General features: G+C 34.3%; 1 protein-coding gene across 1 annotated transcript in view; it reads left to right on the top strand.

The window, feature by feature from the left end:
• SLIT2 (slit guidance ligand 2) overlaps positions 1–21,326 on the top strand; it is a 265,416-nt gene that overhangs the window by 212,838 nt on the left and 31,252 nt on the right. Inside the window, 8 exon segments of the mRNA XM_050338763.1 lie at positions 3,241–3,309; positions 5,701–5,772; positions 5,994–6,065; positions 7,439–7,510; positions 9,891–10,054; positions 15,240–15,364; positions 15,498–15,595; positions 17,005–17,144. Of these exon segments, the coding sequence (XP_050194720.1) occupies positions 3,241–3,309; positions 5,701–5,772; positions 5,994–6,065; positions 7,439–7,510; positions 9,891–10,054; positions 15,240–15,364; positions 15,498–15,595; positions 17,005–17,144 (812 nt within the window).

The raw sequence follows: 21,326 nt of genomic DNA on the forward strand, positions 1-21,326 counted from the left end.
TGGTCACATGACGAAGCTTGTCAGAGTCCAAGAAGCATTTGGACAATTCTTAGGGCTGTCCTGTGCAGGGACAGGAGTTAGACTCGAGGATCCTGGTGTGCATTGGGAAAAGTGTGGCCAGCAGGTCAAGGGATGTGATCCTCCCCATCTAGTCAGCCCACGTGAGGCCACTTTTGGAGTAATGCATTCAGTTCTGGTCTCCAGCAGAGGGTCATTAAGATGTTTAGGGGTCTGAGAAGACTGAGAGGGGATCTCATCAATTCATACAAATGTCTCAAAGGTGGATGTCAAGAGAATGGTGCCAGACTCTTTTCAGTGGTGCCCAGTGATAGAACAAGGAGCTTTGGCCATAAATAAACCACAATAACTCAACATGAGTTCTTCCACAATGTGAGGAAGAACTTCTTTACATTGAGAGTGGCAGAGCACTGGAGCAGGCTGCCCAGGGAGGTTGGGGAGCCTCCCTCTCTGGAGACACTTGAAACCCACTTGGACAAGTTCCTGTGTCACCTGCTCTAGGTGACCCTGCCTTGTCAGGGGGTTGGACTGGATGATCCCCAGAGGTCCCTTCCAACCCTAACAATTCCGTGATTCTGTGATCCTTCCAACTCAAGATATTCTGTAATTCAGTGATTATGAGAGTTTTGTGATATTTCAAAAATACTGAAATACTAGAAAATTTTCATTTACGCATAGGCAGTTTTATACAATCTGGGATATTTTATTAATCTTTTCATACATTTCTCTATGAGAAAAATGGTTAAGATTGCATTTTATGAAAGGTATTTGAATATGCAGGTAGATAGTTACACTGATATAAAAAGGAGCTTGCTACCTCACATATTGTTTGAAGATAATAACTGAATAAGCTACTCATAGGACTTGATAAGTCAATTTTTATGCATTATGAAAGGGGAAATACAATACTAAAAATTGATTTATTCAGTTGTTTTGAATCTTAATCAGATAGGTCACAATATTGAAAGAAATAGATAAAAAATTATTTACAAGAAAAAAGGTTGGTTTGTGTTACGTATGGCAAGTATTTAATAATGTTTCATAATGCCTGGTTAATGTAGTGCTTTTCCAGAAGACATCATAACCGTGTTTTTTAAATTACTAAAAAGTGACTAAAGTGACACTAAAAAACTTACCTGTTTTACCATTTGGTATTATGTAGAAGATTCTGAGATGTCTGTCCACCATTAGTCTGCTGCTTAATAATATCCAAAAAGCTTTAGTTGTTCATAAAATGAAATTATTAAGAACCCAAATTAGCACACAGCTATATAAACCTATAACTTACTTCATTAGATTTTAGTTTTGGTGGGGTTTTGTTTGTTTGTTTTTTTCTCAAAGAGAAGATGACTTCACTGAATATAGTCTGGTATAATAAATATAATTTGGCAATGTGAGGTCATCAGTGCAGTGTGATGAACTAAGCGGCCAAAGAGAGATACTTTCAGAATTGCAGGTGGAACCCTGTGGCTGAAAATTCATTTGTGTACAATTTTGTTTGCTTTATTGAGTATCTAAACATGTGATTTAGCATATTTTTCAAAAGGATAATGGAGGTTGTTTCTGTTAAGAGTTGCATACTGATTGATTCTTCTTGCTCATTAGCATGCATAGCTCTTCTGAGATCTACTTTTCATGTGTTTTATAAAATATCTTAATAGTTGCTTCATTCGAACAAGGAGGAATTTTTATCAGGCAAGTGAATACTTGTAGTACTGCTGTTCTAATGAAGCTAAAGCAATATAACCTAATTTATCTGTCAATAAAAGAATTTCCTCACAATACTTACTTCTTCAAAAAGTTTAAAAGATGGTTTGTTTTTTTGATAGTTAATTATATGAGCCCATGCTCTATTCACCACCATTTGTGAGATGTCATTAATATGGTGTAAGCATAAAACTTTTCTGAACACATATTTTGGATTTAGCATGCAGCCTTAAGAAGGTGCAGTCCAAGGACAAAAAAAAAAAAAAAATTAAAAAATAGGAGAGAAAGAGTTTTTTCTTTTAGATGTAGATGGTTATTTCATGAAGTTTATCTGAGTGTCAGCTCATCCATTTAGTTAAGAGAAAAGTTTCCAAAGATGTTGCAGCATACATAAAGACATTAAGCTCAAAATAAAATTAAAAATATCTCTATCAACAAAATGCTCATAACTCAAGCATGTTCCAAGTATTTGGATGGCTAAAATATCTTCTTGGTATTGGGATAATGAGGGTGTAGTTTTCACTTGGGCTTCGGGAGACATAAGTAATACCACCATCAGCAAGTCATTTACTCCAGTTGAGAAACTAAAGACCTTTAATCTTCTTGCCACACTCTGCTTCATTTCAAAGAACCAGGTAGATTCAGCACTTCTTATCATCTCTAAACTACTTTCCCTGGTTACATGAAGAACTCCTCCACTCCTCCTTTGCTATGTCTGGCTGCACGCAGGGAGCTTTTTAGGCAAGGCTTGTTGCCTTCCTTTTCCTGTAACGCGGGTGCTGATACAGTTGGATGGCTCTGTACCCATTAACTAAGGATGAACAAGTCTGTTATTGAGAATTATGAGCATGAGAGAAGAGTGAGCAATATAATAGAGGAGCTGTGAACCTACAAGGGGGGGAATCTAACTTTTCCAGTGAAGAGAAAATGATGACTGTCTTTAGTCCCTCACATACTCCATAGGAATAGGATTGTGGTATGTTAATTACTCATGTATCATGGGATACAGGAATAAATTAGGGAAGGTGACCTGAACTACAGGCATGACAAATGAATTTGCTGTTAGAGCTAAGACCAGACCTTGCTGTTTCAGCTGTAAAAGACTATCTTTTTAATGTAAGGATCTGTTTCTATTTACGTGAGCTCAAAATCCACACTTAATGTGACTTGCAGAACTCAGATTTACTTTCCAGCTGTAGATATGTGGGAAATGGAGATGATAAAGACCTCACTTTGCAGAGTCTTTATGAAATAATAGAAACTATTATGTAAGAGTTGGGGTTTATTAGTCTTCATATTATTAAATATATATGATACAGAAGCATTTGGATCTTAGGCTGCAGATCCTCAGTTGTGTCTCTAAAAACCAAAATTTGTAAGCAAGTTTTCTTATAAAACAGATATAGTATGTGTTCATTTGCTATTAACTTTACTGTTGGATTCTGAGATAAGTGGATGAAGATGCTACTGTTTTAATGAAATACATAATGCTATTTTTTTATTTTCCTCTTTTAGTTATTTGGATGGAAATCAGTTTACCCTTGTTCCTAAAGAGCTTTCCAACTACAAGCATTTAACACTCATGTAAGTAGTTTTAGAGCAACTTTCTCTACTGGAATTAAAAACAAAACAAACCAAAATACCCTACTCAATTATACCTGATTTTATGTATAAGAAAAAGCCTATAAAATGTATCATATCTTTCAGCAAATATAATACCCAACCATGTTTTATAACTGTGGATGTTTTATTCTACTTATCACTTCTTATGTATAATAGACTTGGTCACATTTTGTGAAGAGGGGTATTTCATTCCAGTGATTACATCACAAAGTAAATAACCAGAAATTATAGTTACCCGCAAAAGAGACATAAGATCTTATAAAGTCAGGGTAATTAGAGTAAGGTGTTAGGGTAATACAGCATTTTCTAACACAGCTCATGAAAACACTAGAATGATTTAATTTACACAAGAAGCATTCAGTGATATGCTTTGCTCCATTCTATGCTTTGTATAGGAATGCCACATATTCTGTTTCTACCACAGTATGTGGTTTTCATGTCTCAAGAAGAAAGCTCGTCTAAGATGCCTTACTGACAACTCCATCGCTGACTCACTATGTGACTTGAGGCAAATCATTAGTTGCTCTAAAATTTATTACCTCTACTTCATGAATCGTATGAATATGATTTCTGTACCTTCTAAGTGTATAGTGAGAGAAACAGGAAGACGTAGATGTAAGTGGCTGTAATTCCATGGTCTTTGTTAGGACTATAAAAATTTATACCAGCTGAGGTTGAACTGTGTTACACTCTGAAAGCAGTTTGTGGTTTCATTACAATCAGAATGAAAAGGAGAGGGGAGTAGCAGAATCCCTTAAATTTCTTTTTGAGTGGGTTTAGAGCTTTGCTGCAAAATTTGAAAATGGTTTGGCATTCAAAAACAAGAGGTTGATTTAATTTATTTACCTCATGCTAGACAAAAACAGTCACAATCAAAAATTTTTTTAAAAAAAGTAAAAGTATTTTACAAATATTCTGTTTTTCAAATAACACCAGGAAAAAAAACCCTTGCAGTATTCTCAAATGCATCCAGTGTAGAACCTGTAGGAAATCTTTTGAAAATGTTTAGGGAAGTTATACAAGATCTAATTTGCAGCACACATAAAATATGTACTTTGGAACCTCTGTATTAGAAATAGTGGACTGTGTGCAGTAAGAGTATCAGTGGAGACTGGATATATGTCTAGAGATGAGGTTAATTAGAAGCAAAGTGACAAGGCTTCCATCACAGAGATTAAGTACTCATGGTCTAGTCTTCATGATTGCAGCCAGAAATTGTGTAACTTTACCTCCTAATCACAAAACTCACGCAAACAATTTAGCAGGCAAATGCAATGCAATAAATTAGAGCTGAACAATAAATAAAATGCAAATGAGTATTAACAGTCTCCATTTATAAGACCTGTGGGGCACATTATTTTAAATTCTTCTGAATTTTTCCTCACACTGTTGTTACGAAGTTGAGAATGTTCTTCAGCTGTGTTTGTAAAACAAGACCACTATGCATAGTCCTTTCGTGGCCAAAGAAATACATACAAGTCTCCTGAGTTCCAGATTAACAAGGAAATTTGTTTGTTTTAACTTTTTCTTTTTCTTTTGAATAGCTTTATTATACTTGCCTAATATGTTTATTGTTATGAGTCATTTATCTTTCATGAGAATTTCAAGCAGAGAAATATGTGTATTGCATATCTATTCAACCATGCTATTAAGTTAAAATATCAAGGTCCCCTCAGAAACAAAGGCAGTATTTCACCACAAAATACAGTAAGCAATAGTGAAATAGTCAACATAAAATGAAAATAAAAGCATAATTTGAAAATAAAGAACAGTCAGTATTCACATTTAATACAGCTTCTATGAAGCTACCAGCATACCACTCCAGCTCTCATCATACTTGTGCTTTAGATTTTATTCATTAGAATATTGATGAAGAAAGATGTTAAGGCTTTCTCTATAAATCTTAGATAGAATTCTTTACAGTAATAGCTCTGGGCTTGAATGTATTCAGCACGTAAGTGTTAAGTAGAGTATTAGATGATCTTTACTCAGGTGTCATTAGGGACATGACTAGAATGGCTTCCACTTTAAAACATCACTTTCCTTTTTGTACTTGAATTAATGTAGGATTGCATTATTAACTTGGTAGCATGATGGACTTTGCTATTGTATAAGAATGCATTGGGCTGCTTTCATCTGTGTTGAAATGAAAATGCTTTTCTGTGATCAAGCTAAACAATTGCTGGGCTTGTATATGGCATGTGAAAATAAAATTAGGTGCTGCTTTAAATATTGATATCAGTGATGATACTACTTCTACTAATAAAGATAATGTGTCTGTCAGTTTAACTTACAGTGTTTCAGGACTGAGGCAGTCATTTTAAGGTCTGAATTTCTGAATTTATTTTTTAGAGATTTAAGTAACAACAGAATCAGCACTCTTTCTAATCAGAGCTTCAGCAACATGACTCAGCTGCTCACCTTGTAAGTTTAAACATGTAACAGTGACTTTGAAAGCATTACAGTGGGGGTTTTTGTCTTGGGAAAGCTGGGCATTTAGTTGATATTAAAGCTTGCTTATTTTGGAGGCTGTAAAATAACTCGTTTCCTAACTAGCTATGTGTGCAAAAGCTGATTTTGGTCATGCTCTGCATTGTTTACTGAATGACTGATATACTTGGTGACCGTATTTTATATGTTTTCAGAATTCTTAGTTACAACCGCTTAAGATGTATCCCCGCACGGACTTTTGATGGACTGAAATCACTTAGGTTGTTGTAAGTATTATTTTTAATCACTGCTATTTTACAGAATTTTTATTTGTGTACAGCAAATAGCAGATCTGTAGGAAGTTTGTAGCTTTGAAAACTTGTCAGATATTTGAGAAGTGATAAATACATAGCCTTAAAAATATAAGTGGCTTCATTCTTGGGAATTATAATCTCAAAATGCTTTACAAGAAGTTCTGTGACCCTGGAGAACATTTTATATACAGACATACACTTTTTATTTTTCTGCTTTTTGATGTTGGCTGTATTTCTTTTTTTTGTGTTATGTTCTTCCTTGTTATAATCACTAAGGTCTAGTACAAATGCCATATGCATAAATTCTATCAGTATATATGAAAGGGTTTAGCAGTTGAATTTTGAATATTTTATTCCAGCACTAAATTTCTTTCTGTCTTGTTTCATTTAATGTGGGAGTATTTCCAAAACAATGACATCATGGTTAACTATTGAAAAACAATAACATTACTTTTTGGTTCCAAGAAAGCTTTCCATTTTACCACTAAGAAAAACATGGTTGAAAGGCCACAGAAAGGGACAAAGGAAAATAAAGAACAGTCAGTCTAATTTACAGCTTCAGTTTGTCATTAAGAAAAAAACCTGCAAAAAATCTTTTTCAAAAGTCCCCAGTAGAACATGTAATTTCAGCTTTCATTTGGGTAATTTATATCCATTTAAGAGCTTAGTTGGATTAAATGTCTCAAGTATGGCATTATTTAAGTGTGCTCTCATAACTTCAGTTATTTAATATAAGTATGGATAATTTCAAGAGCCATAATTTTATATGTTAGATATTCATGTAACTGAATGAATTTATAGAAAAGGAGTGATATTTTTGTGCAGGTTTGCTACAGGAGAGATGACATTATTCCCAGTATTGATGCTTAATGAAGTCTTTCATTCTCTACCTCTACTATCAAACTAGGACAACAGCCTTAATACTTATAGTAATGAACAGTCAATACCTGTATTTTCGACAAAACCATGAAAGATTTAAAAGAACATATGAACATAATTAATGAGAATTTCAGGGAGTTGCAGAAAAAGAATTAATAACTCTTCTAAATCTATCTCTAAATCTGACCAGTACTTTGCAGAAGTGTTCCTGCTTTGTTAACTTCTATTTGTTAATTTTAAAATAATCGCAGTATTTACATTTCTTATGAAAATTCAGGATGCAAAAAATCAAATTACAAGTACCAGTTAGAGCTTAAAAAAAACTCTGAACGGCTGGAAACACCAAGGAACTGAAATTGGAAGAAAACAATGTGAAAAACTGAGAACTGTTTACAGAAGATGAAATTTGCCAAGTTAGCCAGTTGATTTTTATGCATATATATTGTTGTATTTGTTTTCTTTTTAAGGTCTTTACATGGCAATGATATTTCTGTTGTTCCTGAAGGAGCTTTTAATGATCTTTCAGCATTATCACACCTGTGAGTATTCAGATGTTAAGTGTATTTTTTTGTTATGTTTAGCAAATTTCCTATAATCAAAGACAGATTGCAAAGGACTTCTCTGGAAGAAGCTCAAGCATCTCTAGAGGCAGGGGACTAGCCAGAGAAAAATCCTGGGCCTGCTTCTGGGCTGCAGATTGAACTTTTGTGCCATGTGCCCTAATGGCAATGAAGGCTAAGGACACCCTGGGCTGAATTAGAAAGTGAGCAGCCAGGGGACTGATCACTCCCTTCTGGCCCTCCTAAGGCCACATCTGAAATATGTGTTCAGTTTCTCCAGCACAAAGCAGCGTGGGATGAGCAGTGTGAGCTGTGAGGAGAATCTGCAGGAACTGGGCTTATCTAGCCTGGAGAAGGGAATGCCAAGGAGCTATCTAATAATCTTTAAGCCTTTGAGAATTACAGCAATGTTGGAGATAGTTCTTTTCTCCGAGTTGCACAGTGAAGAATAAGAGTAAACCATCACAACCTGCAACAAGGAAAATTTGATTGAATGTAATGAAAGATTCTTCACTGTGAGGATGGTTCAGCTTTGGAACAGGTTGCCCAAAGAAGCAGGAGAATCTCCATCCCTAGAGATTTTCACTGCTCAGCTGGACACAGCCCTGAGCAACCCTGACTGAAGGTAGCCCTGCTTTGCACAGGAGGTGAGACTAGGTGATTTCCAGAGTGCCCTAAATTATTCTGTGATTCTGTATTGGTGTCTGTTAAGTTGACATTAAACACATGACATCTGATTTCAAAATATAGTTGGAGCTTTTCCAGTTTTTAATTTTCACTGGGAACCTAGATTAGAACAAGCTGCCTTCTGCAAATCTTGTTGTGTTTATAAGGAATAAGTTGACTAGTACCTTTAGATATATCTGGGATTTTAAGTTTCTGAACAGCTGCAGTTATTAAAAATCTAGTTATCTATTTGTAATTCACTTTTGGACATTACTCAGAAATTTGATACTGATTAAGCTTTCAGTTCTTGATAATTCATTGAAATGCTACTATTCAACTAGCTTATCTGCATGAAGTATGAGTAAAATTTACGTCAGTTTGATTGTTATTGCTGGTGTTCTCTTCTTAATGGCTGCTAACATTCTGATTTTAGCAGGGCAGTTGTGTTATCTCAGTTCAGGCTGCCGTTGACTCCTGTATATATGGAGTGGAAAAATTCTAGGTTTCTCCTTGCATGGGAAGTTCCCTGTCACTAAGTCTTATTTTTGTTACTGCTCTGACTTAAGCCTGACTGAACAAATACGTATATTTTCTTGAGTTCAGCTGTAATGTAGCAAAATCATGAGAGGCCTTCCTGCTCAGTGGGGCAGAAAAGAGTGTTTCGGCACTGGTAGTTTCTATTGGCTTTGCTTGCCACCGAATTTCCTGTAGCTCTAGAAGACCCACTGATCCAAAGCTGTGGAAAAATCTGAAAAAAAGTACTAAAACATCTGGAGAAGAAGGATGTTCTGATACTGCCATTTGACAGTGTTGGCACATGTCGATATTATCTGTTGAAAGTACTATGATTATTGTATTTCTTAGAAGGAACATAACTACATCTTTATAGAATAGCACAATGCTTCTGTCCTCCAAATTAACTACACAATGTCTCATTGTTCTCAGAGTTTTAAGAGTATTTACAGTTTCTAGCAGAGAAAATGAATACTTAAAAAGCTGTTACAGAACTTAATTCTGAAAATCTCCAGCTAAATTTTATTTAATTAAAAAAATTAGAAAGATCATAATTTAAAGAAATGGATGTACTTTTGTAAATGAGGTAATTCTTATGGAACTACCACAAAGCTAGGATAAGGTAGTTTATTTACTTGTGCGGCAGAGAACTCTTACAGAATTCTGCACATAGTTGTGAGTTCAGTGGGAGAGCTCCAAAAAGGAAATAATTAAATCAAATTTGGAAGCTCAGAAACAGATGGTTTGTACCCCCCTGGAAGCCATAAAGTGAAAAGGAAAAATATCAGGGCGCAGCTCTGTGGACTTGCCTTGGCTGCTTCAAAAGAAACACATTATTCTTGCTAACTCAATTTCCCAGTATCAGTTTCATTCTGTTCCTGCAGCTGATCTTTGCCATTACATACCAATGGTGAAACAGAGCTAGTTAGTATAAGCTCACCGAAGTTCACACCTAATACAGTTAAGAATAGTGAGGTTTCTGGATCAAGTTTACCGATAGAACTATCACTTCTTAATCCAGAACCCAAATCCAGACACTTGGTGCTCTTATAGGCATTTTTGTGGTGGGAGAGTAGGTTTGTAATTCAAACGTTTTTTTACCAACCTGTTTTCTGGATTCTCTTTTAAAAAGTAACCATTTAAAACTCGATTCCCTTTTTCATTTGTCTGTTTTCCATAGGGCTATTGGAGCAAATCCTCTTTATTGTGATTGCAACATGCAGTGGCTATCTGACTGGGTAAAATCAGAATACAAAGAACCTGGTATTGCACGTTGTGCTGGTCCTGGAGAAATGGCAGATAAACTTCTTCTCACAACTCCTTCTAAGAAATTTACTTGCCAAGGTACTGTTGCCATTTTTTTCTCTTTGAAGTGTCAATTTTGAATTTTTACAAACGGTTGATCTGTGAATTAAGACTTTTGTGTGCTCTAAATACATTTATTATAGCATCTTCACTAAACCTTGTCATCATTACTCCTCCATTCTTAGGGATGTGGCCATTGGTTCCATTCAGGAACTGCATTTATTTTAAAGATTTCAATGCCTATATCTTTTAAAACAGATGGAGAAAAAAAGTCTTTGGATTTGCAGTACAGTATTTCTCAGTATATGGTGTACAAATGTACTTTGTTCTGCCTCAGTCATGAACTACAGTTTCAACATCTACACTTCCCTTGGCTTTTTTCCTTCCAACCATTTACAGTAAAAACTGTAAATACATCTGTACTCCTTGCAGTCTGAAATTAAATGCATCAGTATTTCCAGAATGCTTCCTCTTATATTTCAGAAGAAAATATATTAAAAAAAAAAAGGCAACAAGAAAAAAGTAGATAAAGGAGTAATAATAATCTCTATAAATAATCTCTATGAAAGTCTCATTCTAAAACATTGTTAAATGAGACAGGTTTCTCAGGATGTTTATGCCCATGTTGGTGCCAGTGTTGTTGGCATTTATATCACAACTCATATTAATGTCAATTCTTAGATTCTTTTTCTGAACGGTACTATTTCTTTTTATAAAAGTACCTTTTTTACTTACATCGAGGGAGAACTTGGTTTGTGTACTATTTAATCTTTTTCTGTTCCAGTCATTTCTCCATTCTTAAGTATTTTGAAAATACTCAAAACTGCTGCTGCAACCTCATTTTTCATGGTCCTTATTTGGAAATATTGAAACCCCAATTAAAAAAAAAATTGTCAACCGTTACTAAGCTCATAGGCATTGGATAAATATATGGATAAATATGATCTTTAATCTTGTATTAACTTATTCTCAGTGTCTCAGGTAATCTCCAAGCTGTTTTGATTTATTCATCTGTTAGTGTATCTTTAAATGTGAGCTTAAACCCCTTGTGATTTTGATCTTAAAAAAGCAGTGAGACTTTGTCAGATTTTGTCTCCTTTAAAGTTGTTCTTTACTGCATGTTCAGCCTATTTAGTCTTCTCATGTTCTCAGTGTTTAGTCTTCTCCTTAGACCTTCTGTCCGAAACTTTTTTTTTGTGAACAAAAACCACTGGAACCCATCTTGTAATGCCAGTGAAGTTTTTGACCCTCCAAATCCTCTTGCAGTTGTTCAGCAGTCCATCTCTGAGGTCAGGCCAGTGCTCATTGCATATGACACTCATCTGTTGCATAGTCTCTTAGCCTGATTTTACATAGAACATTTTTACATAGAACATTTACTGGCCAATCTGAGTATTTTCTTTACAAACATCCACTAAACATTATTGCAGATATGGTCTTATTGCACACTGTTGTAGGGATAAAAGTGAAATAATATTTGTATGGACATGAAGGACCTGCTTAGTTTTTTTCCAGCTCTAACAGGTTTAAAAACTGCATCACTCCTGCCTACAATCATTGTTATGCTTCTGTCAGACAATCCAGAGAGTATTTATTACTCCTTCTTGCCCATCAGAAAATATCCTTTATATTATTATGCAGGGTAAGAACTGTGTATTTGTTTCACTTCCAAGAGTGGAGATCTAGTATTATGGTTACTTTTGAGAGAAAACAGTTTTTCTTCTACTGTCCTATGAAGATCCTTATAATTGCAGATTGCAAATCAGCAACTTTTCAATAACATGATGGCCCTCTAAGACATTATGTGTCTGTCACTCAAAGATAAGTAATTTTATCTTTTACTTGAAAATGAATTGCTGAATAATAGAAATTAGGAAGATGCTATATTCCTATTAGAACCATAATTTTAGGCTATGAGTGAGAGGGCTGTTTTCAGAATATCTGTTGATGGGCTGCTGTTGTACATATATTTACAGGAAAAGAGTAATGTGTAATTCCCTCCTTTTGGTATTTATGGATTCAATTGCAAGTGAAGTCGGTGCTCAGATTTTACCTGCATAATGCATAGTTCCCCATGAAAATGGCCTTTTAAAATGAAGTCTCATCTCAGTTGTAAAGCTCCATAAAATCACTGTACCTTAATCTAATTTTAATAATTCTTTTACTTGGGGAATCATCTCTTAACATTTTCTTCTTTCAGTTATTTTTCTATGCTTATGGGTGGGTTTTTTCTTTTTTCTTTCTATCCCTTTTTCTTTGTCTGTCTTTTTCTCTCTTCTTTTTTTTCTCTCTTCTTTTTTTTCTCTCTTCTTTTCTTTTTTCTCTCTTCTTTTTCTCTCTTCTTTTTTTCTCTTTTCTTTTTTTCTCTCTTCTTTTTTTCTCTCTTCTTTTTTTTCTCTCTTCTTTTTTTTCTCTCTTCTTTTTTTTCTCTCTTTTTTCTCTCTTCTTTTTTTTCCTCTCTTTTTTTTCTCTCTTCTTTCATGTGGCCTCTAACAGCTTCTCAATCTTTTACTTTTGCTTCTTTACCATCCATGCCCTGCTTCTAGAGATTCCAGGGCCTTGTGGTTTTCTGGTACCAGGTAAGGTTGTAAGTAGATCTGAAATGGGTGATCTTATTAAGAATGGACCTTCTGACCTTCCTTTTGTGTACCTCAAGCAGACTTCTTTCCTAAGACATGCATGTTTACTGTTTGTTTTCCCCGTGATGATTTTACAGCTTACTATTCATGATATATTGTTTAGCATATTGTATGAACCATTTTGTTATTTTCAGAGTCTGGGTTTGAGGTCTGAAAATTATCTAACTGAAATTATTATTTCACATAATTTTGCACGTAGATGTGTATATCTGTGTTTGTCAATAAAATACTATTAGTTTTTCACTGTTACAGAAGAAATTTTTTTTTCCACTTAGGGTTTATTCAAGAACATATATGTCTACAATATGAAAAACTAAACAATAGGTTGTGAAGCAAGTTCTTTTTCATATACAAGTCTTTTAACATATGCGAGCAGAAAGAGGAAAGGAACAGTATAGTGAAAATGAAAATAGGTTCCAGAACTGCCTTTGCTTTTTTTTGATCTTACAACTGAAGAATGATAAATCAAAATATTAATTTGTATTGGATACTACATACATAATAGTTTGAAATAAACACAGTACAAAATCAGATAGTGTTGTTTACTATCTTGCTGAGAATTAAGTTCCCATTTTCTGTTTCTGTTTTTGAAATGAAATTTAAATCACTAATCCATTTGGGAAAATGACTGAATGTTTTTTAATTCATACCAATTAATTAGCATTTTTTTCCATGAAAAGTAAAAAAGAGAATATGATGTTCAAAATAAACAGAAGGAAGGATTGACTCCCAGGCTACAGCACAGATTTACAAATTTTTAAGTATGTGCCTCTTGCACCTTATTTTTTTTCACAGAACACCTTAATAAACTTCAGCAATAATCAGCAGTAGTCCAGAGTACAGTCAGAACTTTCTAGATTTTGCTTCTATGATGTTTTTTTCAACTTTTCTACCTCTCCTGTGGGCTGGTCTAATAGCTACTTTAACGAGGTATAGATTTCTCTCTTAAAGTAAGGTCATGAAGACAAAAAAAGTCAATGATCCATACAGTTGTAGCTTAGACAATACACGTTATCACATATTACTGTGTCCTGCTTACAAGCTGTGTCACAGAAGATTAGCAGCAACTGCACATTAAAAAAAAAAAAAAAAAGTTGGCTGCTCCTTGGCTGATATTCTCTACTGAATCCTTACAATCACATGGCTTCCTTCCATGCCAGCTCCTTTACAAGGACTTATCTAAGATTAATTTGAAAAATAAAAGAAGAAAGTCAAGCAATCTAAGTTTAAAAATAGAATAAAGCTCCATATCTCAGCAAAGCCCTTTTTGCTTGGAAAACTCTACAGTTTGGCTCATTTTGTGCAAAACCTCTTAAGGAGCAATCAGGCATTTGCCCTAGTAAGTCCCAGGGTTTTTTTGTCTAGTTAGAAGAAATCACTGGTTATTCCTTAAAATATGCAGTTCCCCTGTGGATAATTGAAGAGGGAGTTTTCATAGGGGGAATCTGAAATCAAGCTGGAGGCAGTAATGTCATCAGGCAGTAGAGCTGGAGATAGAGAATGTATGTTTATTTTCTTAATAGGTTGGCAAAGTCACTTGTTTTATGTTACAGTAATCAAACTTAAAAAGTTTATGAAAATTAATCCTTATTTATAAACAGGGGGTGTCTAATTTTTAACAAATAACCAGTGATTTCTTTGGTTGTTTGACAAAAAAAAGATTTAAAAAACATGGCTCTTAACTTGAAAATTCACCATGTAATGGCTGTAAAATTGTAAAACAACAGAAATATAAATAAATATCTAAAAATATTTATATATTAGAGGTAAGATTTGTGTAGGCCAAAGTTCTAAGTCTGACTTCTGAAACTTAGAGACTTGTCAATATTAATTTCTGAATTCTGTCATCCTAATAATTAATATAAGAAACTGGACTGCAAGCATAGGTTGCAGTCTTCCTTTGCACATAGATTCATGGTATGGTTTGCATAATTTGTGGGCTTAGCTAATTCTGTAATGCCAGAACCATGTCTGACTCATAAGGGAGAAAGGCACAATATAGAGCTATTTATTGTGAGACAGCTTGGAAAATACGGTTTAAATTACAGACTTTAAAGAAGTCTGTAGAGGTTCACCAAATTTACAGGTAGTTTTACCATTTCATTTTGGAATGCCTGTGATCCTGCAGATAAAAAATGAATTAACACAAAAATGCATTAGAAGCAGTGTTCTCAATAACACCACAAAGGGAAGGATTGCAAACTGTGATAGCCCATTTTCTCACGGGCAACTTTTACCCCCAAATGAAACAAAAGCTGAAATTGTATCCTTTATTTTGTTGATATGAAGGGAAGGTAATCATCATGGATCAGAATTGTACAGCTTTCATAGAGTAGGGATATAGGAGTCACTTTCGTGTCAGCTTCTTAAAGAAAAAAAGAAGTGACAAACCAAAAATCCAATCCCAAACTTATTTGTTCACATCAAAAGAATTAAGGACAGTGCAGCATTTCATTTCATATAGAAACACCACAAAGTCTAAAATATGAACTCTATTTTAAAATTTAAAGTGACATGGCAGATAGATCCTGTCAAATATAAATTAATAGTTACTTCTTTCTGACTATCCATTTTGTATTTTTAAGGACCTGTGGATGTTAATATTCTTGCAAAGTGTAACCCCTGTTTATCAAATCCCTGTAAAAATGATGGAACCTGCAACAATGATCCAGTTGACTTCTACAGATGTACATGCCCATATGGTTTCAAGGTAGGAATGGCATGAAAAGGAAAAAGCTCAATGAAATTTAAGCTTCTCCTTAACAACCTGTACATTTCCTTCAGCACTCTTCCACTAGTGTCTGTATTTTCTTCTTACGTTATAATTGTTGTTCCTTGCATAGGGTCAAGACTGTGATATTCCCATTCATGCTTGCATTAGTAACCCCTGCCACCATGGTGGAACTTGTCATTTGAAAGAAGGAGAAAAAGATGGTTTCTGGTACGTTTTTTTAATTGTTAAATGAGGGTGGAAAACTACTGCATTTTATATGCTGAAATAATTTTGGTGTTAATCTCGAGGTTCTTTGTGTTTGATGGTTAGTGCACCACAAGGGCACGTGTTTCAGAATATTTTGCCATCCTTGGAAAGCTTCTAAAGCTCTTAATCTATTAAAAACAATAACAAATGATTGTGATTAGTTGAGGCATATCAGGTCAAGACAACATAGTATTGACTCCATTATGTTAATTAATAGCTAGCTAGATCCCTGCTGAAAAAAATCTCACAATTCATCTGTTGTTGTATGTATTACTTCAACAGACAGCATGTAAATGATAAAATGTAAATCCCAGTGAAACAGAAAATTAATGATTCATTTGAAACTCACTATGCCAGCAGATAAACATGCTGTGAGCATTTTTAATCTTGAGTTATTTAATCACACAGTACAATTACTCCAGATGTACTTCATGAATTATGAAATGAAGTTCTTTAGCATTTTTATGTGAAATTATTAGTCATTTAATAATCTACACCTCAAGCTTGTTAGAAATGACACTACAAAAAGATATAACTCATTATCTTGCAATTCATTATGACATTATTCTTATTTTTAATCCAAATTCTGCCCAAAGATTGAACAGTTTTCTATTAAAAAATAAGCATATACATCTTAATATTATGCCTCAAGGATTTAAATTGCCATAGTCATGCCTCAGAATTTTACCTTCTTCATTTATTTGTTTAAACACTACCTATTTTGAAAATCAAAGCAATCTCATAATGAAAGCTGCAGAAATTATGAGAGAAATTGCAGAAAGTGCAAATTACGAGAAAATGTATGTATAGTCATGTTTGAGTGACTTTTACATTTACTACCTATTTTGATGTGCTGGTTTTGCATAAAAATGCTTAAAAGCAAAAAATAAATTACTGCTTCACAGAGTCTATACAGGCTTTGTTTTTTATATGAATGCATGTATTGTGCATGAAACATTAAAGAGAGCTTTATATTGGTGCATTTAACTGAACAGAAGTGGAATACTACCATTACATACTAATCCCTAATTTCAGTCTTTTCCATGTGTTTAACTAGAAAACGAAAAGGATCACTTTCTATAAGAAATATAATCTTATAATATAAAGGTAGCATGCTTTTCAAAAGGAATGTTCCATGAATGTTCCTTATACTAAAGATTAAGGTATGACTTTAGAAGCCTTTTTTCTCTAATTTTAAATATGAAAAATATTTTAGTAACATTTATTATGTGGGAGTTTTTTACATTATATAAAATGTGTTCTGTTATGGATTAGTGATTATAAATTATTGTACCTATTAATTACAGAGTTCCTTGTCCAGACTCCCCAGCTAAAATGTGCATGTGGTTATTCTGTTTCCTGTATTACAGGTGCACTTGTGCAGATGGATTTGAAGGTGAAAACTGTGAAGTAAATGTTGATGACTGTGAAGACAATGACTGTGAAAATAATTCTACTTGTGTGGATGGAATTAATAACTATACTTGCCTTTGTCCACCTGAATATACAGGTAGGAGTATAAGAGAAAGCACAGGCAATTCAAGAATTCCTAGCAGATATTTTCCACTTTGCAGGTGAATTATTAGTTACTCTACAACTGCCTTAAGGCCAAGTTTCCCTCCATATTTTTCTCCTGTATGGTTCGTAGTCAAAAGTAGACTTAATGTCCACTCATTAATTCCTTTATTAGTTTTGAAATTAAGGCATTTTTATATTTAAAAGGTCATTCAAAATGTGCCCCTCCTTACTGTTTGCCTAGACGCACCAGTGAAGGACCTCTGTAGCTGTAGAAATCTGAAAAATATTTGCTTTTATCCTGTAAATCTCATTTTACTAAAAGGGTAGAAAAGGATTTGTCTGTGCCAGAACAGTGGGAACAGTGTATTTGGCACCCTTGGATGCTTTCCTGCCCCCTGTTAGAAATATTAATACAGAGTGTGATGCTTCCTGCACAGAAAACAAAGACAAGTGTCTAATTATTTCTTTCTATCAGTGGGCAGCCAAGCCAAAGTATTCCCTTCTCTTTGAGACAGAAGATCTCTGGCTTGCTGTCATTGTCTCTGCAGCAATGGAGGATATTTAGAAGAGCAGCACAGAGGAAGTAGGATCTATTGTTTGCATTGATCTGTTTTATAGTTTTTCTAACTAGACAGATCTATTTTCTCTCAGCTAACTGACCTCTTGGAGAACATAGAGCTTAAATTCATAAAACTGTGATTTGAAATGCATAAAAAAGAAATATAAGGTCCACCATAACTTGGGAATTAACTCTACACACTCATCCTGTATATGTGCTTTAATCAATCAGTAAAATTTGAGCTCTGGAAAACTGTGAGGAGAGGTGAACTCCTGGATTAATTTCATTTTTTGAAAACTCAGCTCACTCTTTTCTCATCCAAAGTGTTCCTGTCATTAGTTCTACAGCCTGTTGGATTGCTCCAATGTTTTAGGGTATTCAGATTTAACGTCAGTATTTAAATCTTGGTAATGCACAGTGAGTGAATATGATAAAACACAAATATAAGAAATACAACTTCATAATCTATTATATGTATTCATCCATAAATGTTTGGTGGAATTCATAATTCAAGCCTTGGAAAAAAAATAACAGGTAACAGCGTCAGTAAGTAGAGACAAGTATTTTCTATTTCTCCTACAACTAATATTTCAGGCATATGTGAGTTCAGCTTCACTCCCTTGGGATCAGTTACTATCTCCTCTAAAAATGGGATCAGACATTCTTTTGTGCAGGTTGGAAGAATGCAAAGCAAAGTCACATCAGTCCAGTATTCCTGTTCAGTGGCTTCATGCTAAGAGGCTTCATATATCTATCAGATAGAAGATAGTTCCTTTGCAAGTGCATTCCTCCTCTGCAGCTTTGCAGGTGTTTTTACATGTCATTCATTTCTTCATTTTCAGCCTTGCTCTGGGTGCCCTAAACTGCTAGACTTAATAGCTTGCTGGATTAATAGTATGCCATGGGAAAGATTCCTTTTTATTAAATATCCATGGAGTGGATTCAAAGGATTTTTTACATGTGCTAGCCGAAAACTTTGATTAAGTGTGCCTCTTGCATTTTTGGAGTATTGTAAATGAAATATAAAATTTAAATTTACAATTGAAACAAAAATTCAAGCGTTTCTCTATACACTTTCCATACATTAGAGCAAAAAGGATATAATAAACATTGATAACATTTTTTATATTTGTATTGCAGTTGTGCTTCTTTAGTCAAAATACAAGAAAGTGTATTTCTAAATTTGTTTCATAACTGTGCATAATTCTACCAGAATAATACTATGAGTTTACATGGCAAGTGTTTTTGTTTGCTAACTGTACTTCTTTCAGAAAAAGAAGTTTGCTTTTACAGATGCAATGCCTACGCATAATCGCTACTGAAGTCAGTAGGAAATGTGAGTAGGTGAGAATCTTCTCACCAGCTCTAAAATAGGTCAAAACAAAAATAGGTCAAAGTTCAAGTTTTCCACTGTATAGAATGCAGTACCTAATAATACAATATACTGTCTATCTTAAAAAGCATCTGAGAATAGGACACAATGCATGACATCCTAAGTGATTTTAGAGATTAGTTGTAAGGAGAAAATGAGTTAGTAAAGGAGTCCTCACATCTATCATCCTTTATCTTGCATAGTAAATAACCTTCAATATTAAGAATTAGACTGGCAGTAGTCTGAACACATCACGATCTAGAAAGAGCAGTGTTTAGAATATAAAGTAATCATACAGTTGCCTCAAGTGTGTATGAGGTACCAAATTATTTATAGAAGCTTTTTTTTCTGGCTTATAGCCTGCGTTGAAAGATAAATAACAGAATCTCTGTCAAGTATGTATAGAGTGATTTTCATGAGGAACCTTGTAAACGTTTGGATTTTGGTATCTGTTCTAACAGGTTAAAATCAGACATACATATTTCTAATGTGGTTTTTTTATGAAAGATATTTTTCCCTAAATGAATCCATGGACTAGCTGGGCAAAAGTAGGTTAACAATCAGGAAAACAGGCTACATATTCAGTCTATAAAAATATTTTTAAATTCAAAAATATTATGTCTAGCTAACAAAGTCCCTGAACTGTAAGTTGCTGAAGACTGGCTCAGTATATATACCTTGAAAATGCCACTGTGGGCTTGTCCTGCTCTCTTTTAATTCTGTTGACAATACTTTGAATTGTCTGTGTTCAAGATGTCACAGCATATATGTACTCAATATGGAAGTGCACCAGCCCAGAATATTTTTCTGAGTGAACAGTTATCTGCAAATATGCTTTACATTTCAGTGGCACAGTATAAGGGAGAAGTCATCTTAAACCTGCTGGTATGAAATGTGAATCATTCTTACATAACGTTTTATTTTCACATGGAGGGCAGTGAATGTTACAGTGTAAAACCTACCAGTCTCTTTTTGACTTTTCTAACAATCCTTTGAAAATCAACACTTCTCAATTATGCAGTGTTGATTTTTAAAAAAGAAATTAAAAAAGCTTATGTTGCTTGAGAATCAGGAGTCCATTTTTCTCTGCCTCAGTTAAGTTTTACAGCTGCCACCGTAGTTATAGGCGGAAAGAGAAAGAATGGTATTTGCACTATGCTGTGAGCTTTCTCAAGATCACAGACTGTAACTGTGAAACAACAGTAGGCAAATGGAATCAATGGGCACTCTCATGTCTGATCAAAACTTAAGGGGAAAAAAAAAACCCAAACCAACATTTAAAATACCTCACTATGTCCTGCACTCTTTAATCTCTCTATTCTCTTAACATTACCATCTCCTTTATTTCAACCTCAGTCTATGAACTTCAGGCCATTTTATGTGTATTCTATAGGTTACAGATGATCATTTCTCTTGCTCATTGTCATCAGTCATTAGATCACAGATCTAACTGATTCAGAAGTAAAACCTTTCTTATGCCACCGGTGGCATGTACTTCTTACCTTTCCATTTGTTTTGCTCTGCTGTAGGTGAGACTTTGAAGCTTGCTTCATTTTGCTATATCAACCTCTCTGCTGCTGTAGTTGTGCATTAGCTTAATGTGCTATGCTGTTGTATTACAATGTAAAAAGTCTCTTGTCTCTTCTGTCTTTGTCACTGCAAGCTGCTAATCTGAATGAAGTGGAAAAAGGTCAGTTGTCTTTTAAGCCTATTTTCACTTACTTTGGTTTCTCACTTTCCTTTCCTTAAAGGTGCATGGATTTCAGTTCTTACCAATGATCAAATAAATTGTGTATAAACATAATTTAGAAAGCTCACTGCAAATGCTCAAATTAGGCACTTGGCTCTTGCTGTCAATACATGTCAAAAGAATGTTTTTGAAGATGTAGATTGCTGTGCAGGAGTACTTTAATACTATATTCATTGTCTTTTTTCAAATGTATTAAAAATTTGTGCGGCCACTGATAGGACTAACAAAAAAGTTTACATTGTGACCTTCTGAAATATTTATTTTCTTCACCTTAAAGACATCCCTTGGTTCCATTCTAATATATTCCTGTTTTATAGTGCTGTTTCACTTTAATTGATTAATTAGATTTTGGTACTAGAAAGTATACTGGAATATAAAATGTCGATCTTCTTGCTCATCATTTCTATGGTCTTTTTTTACTGTAAATATCTAAAGAATCTGAAATTACCTTATTAATCTCAGGCTGTGGTAGAAGAAAAGTAATCTGGAGAGA

The sequence above is a fragment of the Myiozetetes cayanensis genome, unplaced genomic scaffold (assembly GCF_022539395.1).
Source record: "Myiozetetes cayanensis isolate MyiCay16 unplaced genomic scaffold, myiCay2020 scf7, whole genome shotgun sequence".
Taxonomy (NCBI): domain Eukaryota; kingdom Metazoa; phylum Chordata; class Aves; order Passeriformes; family Tyrannidae; genus Myiozetetes; species Myiozetetes cayanensis.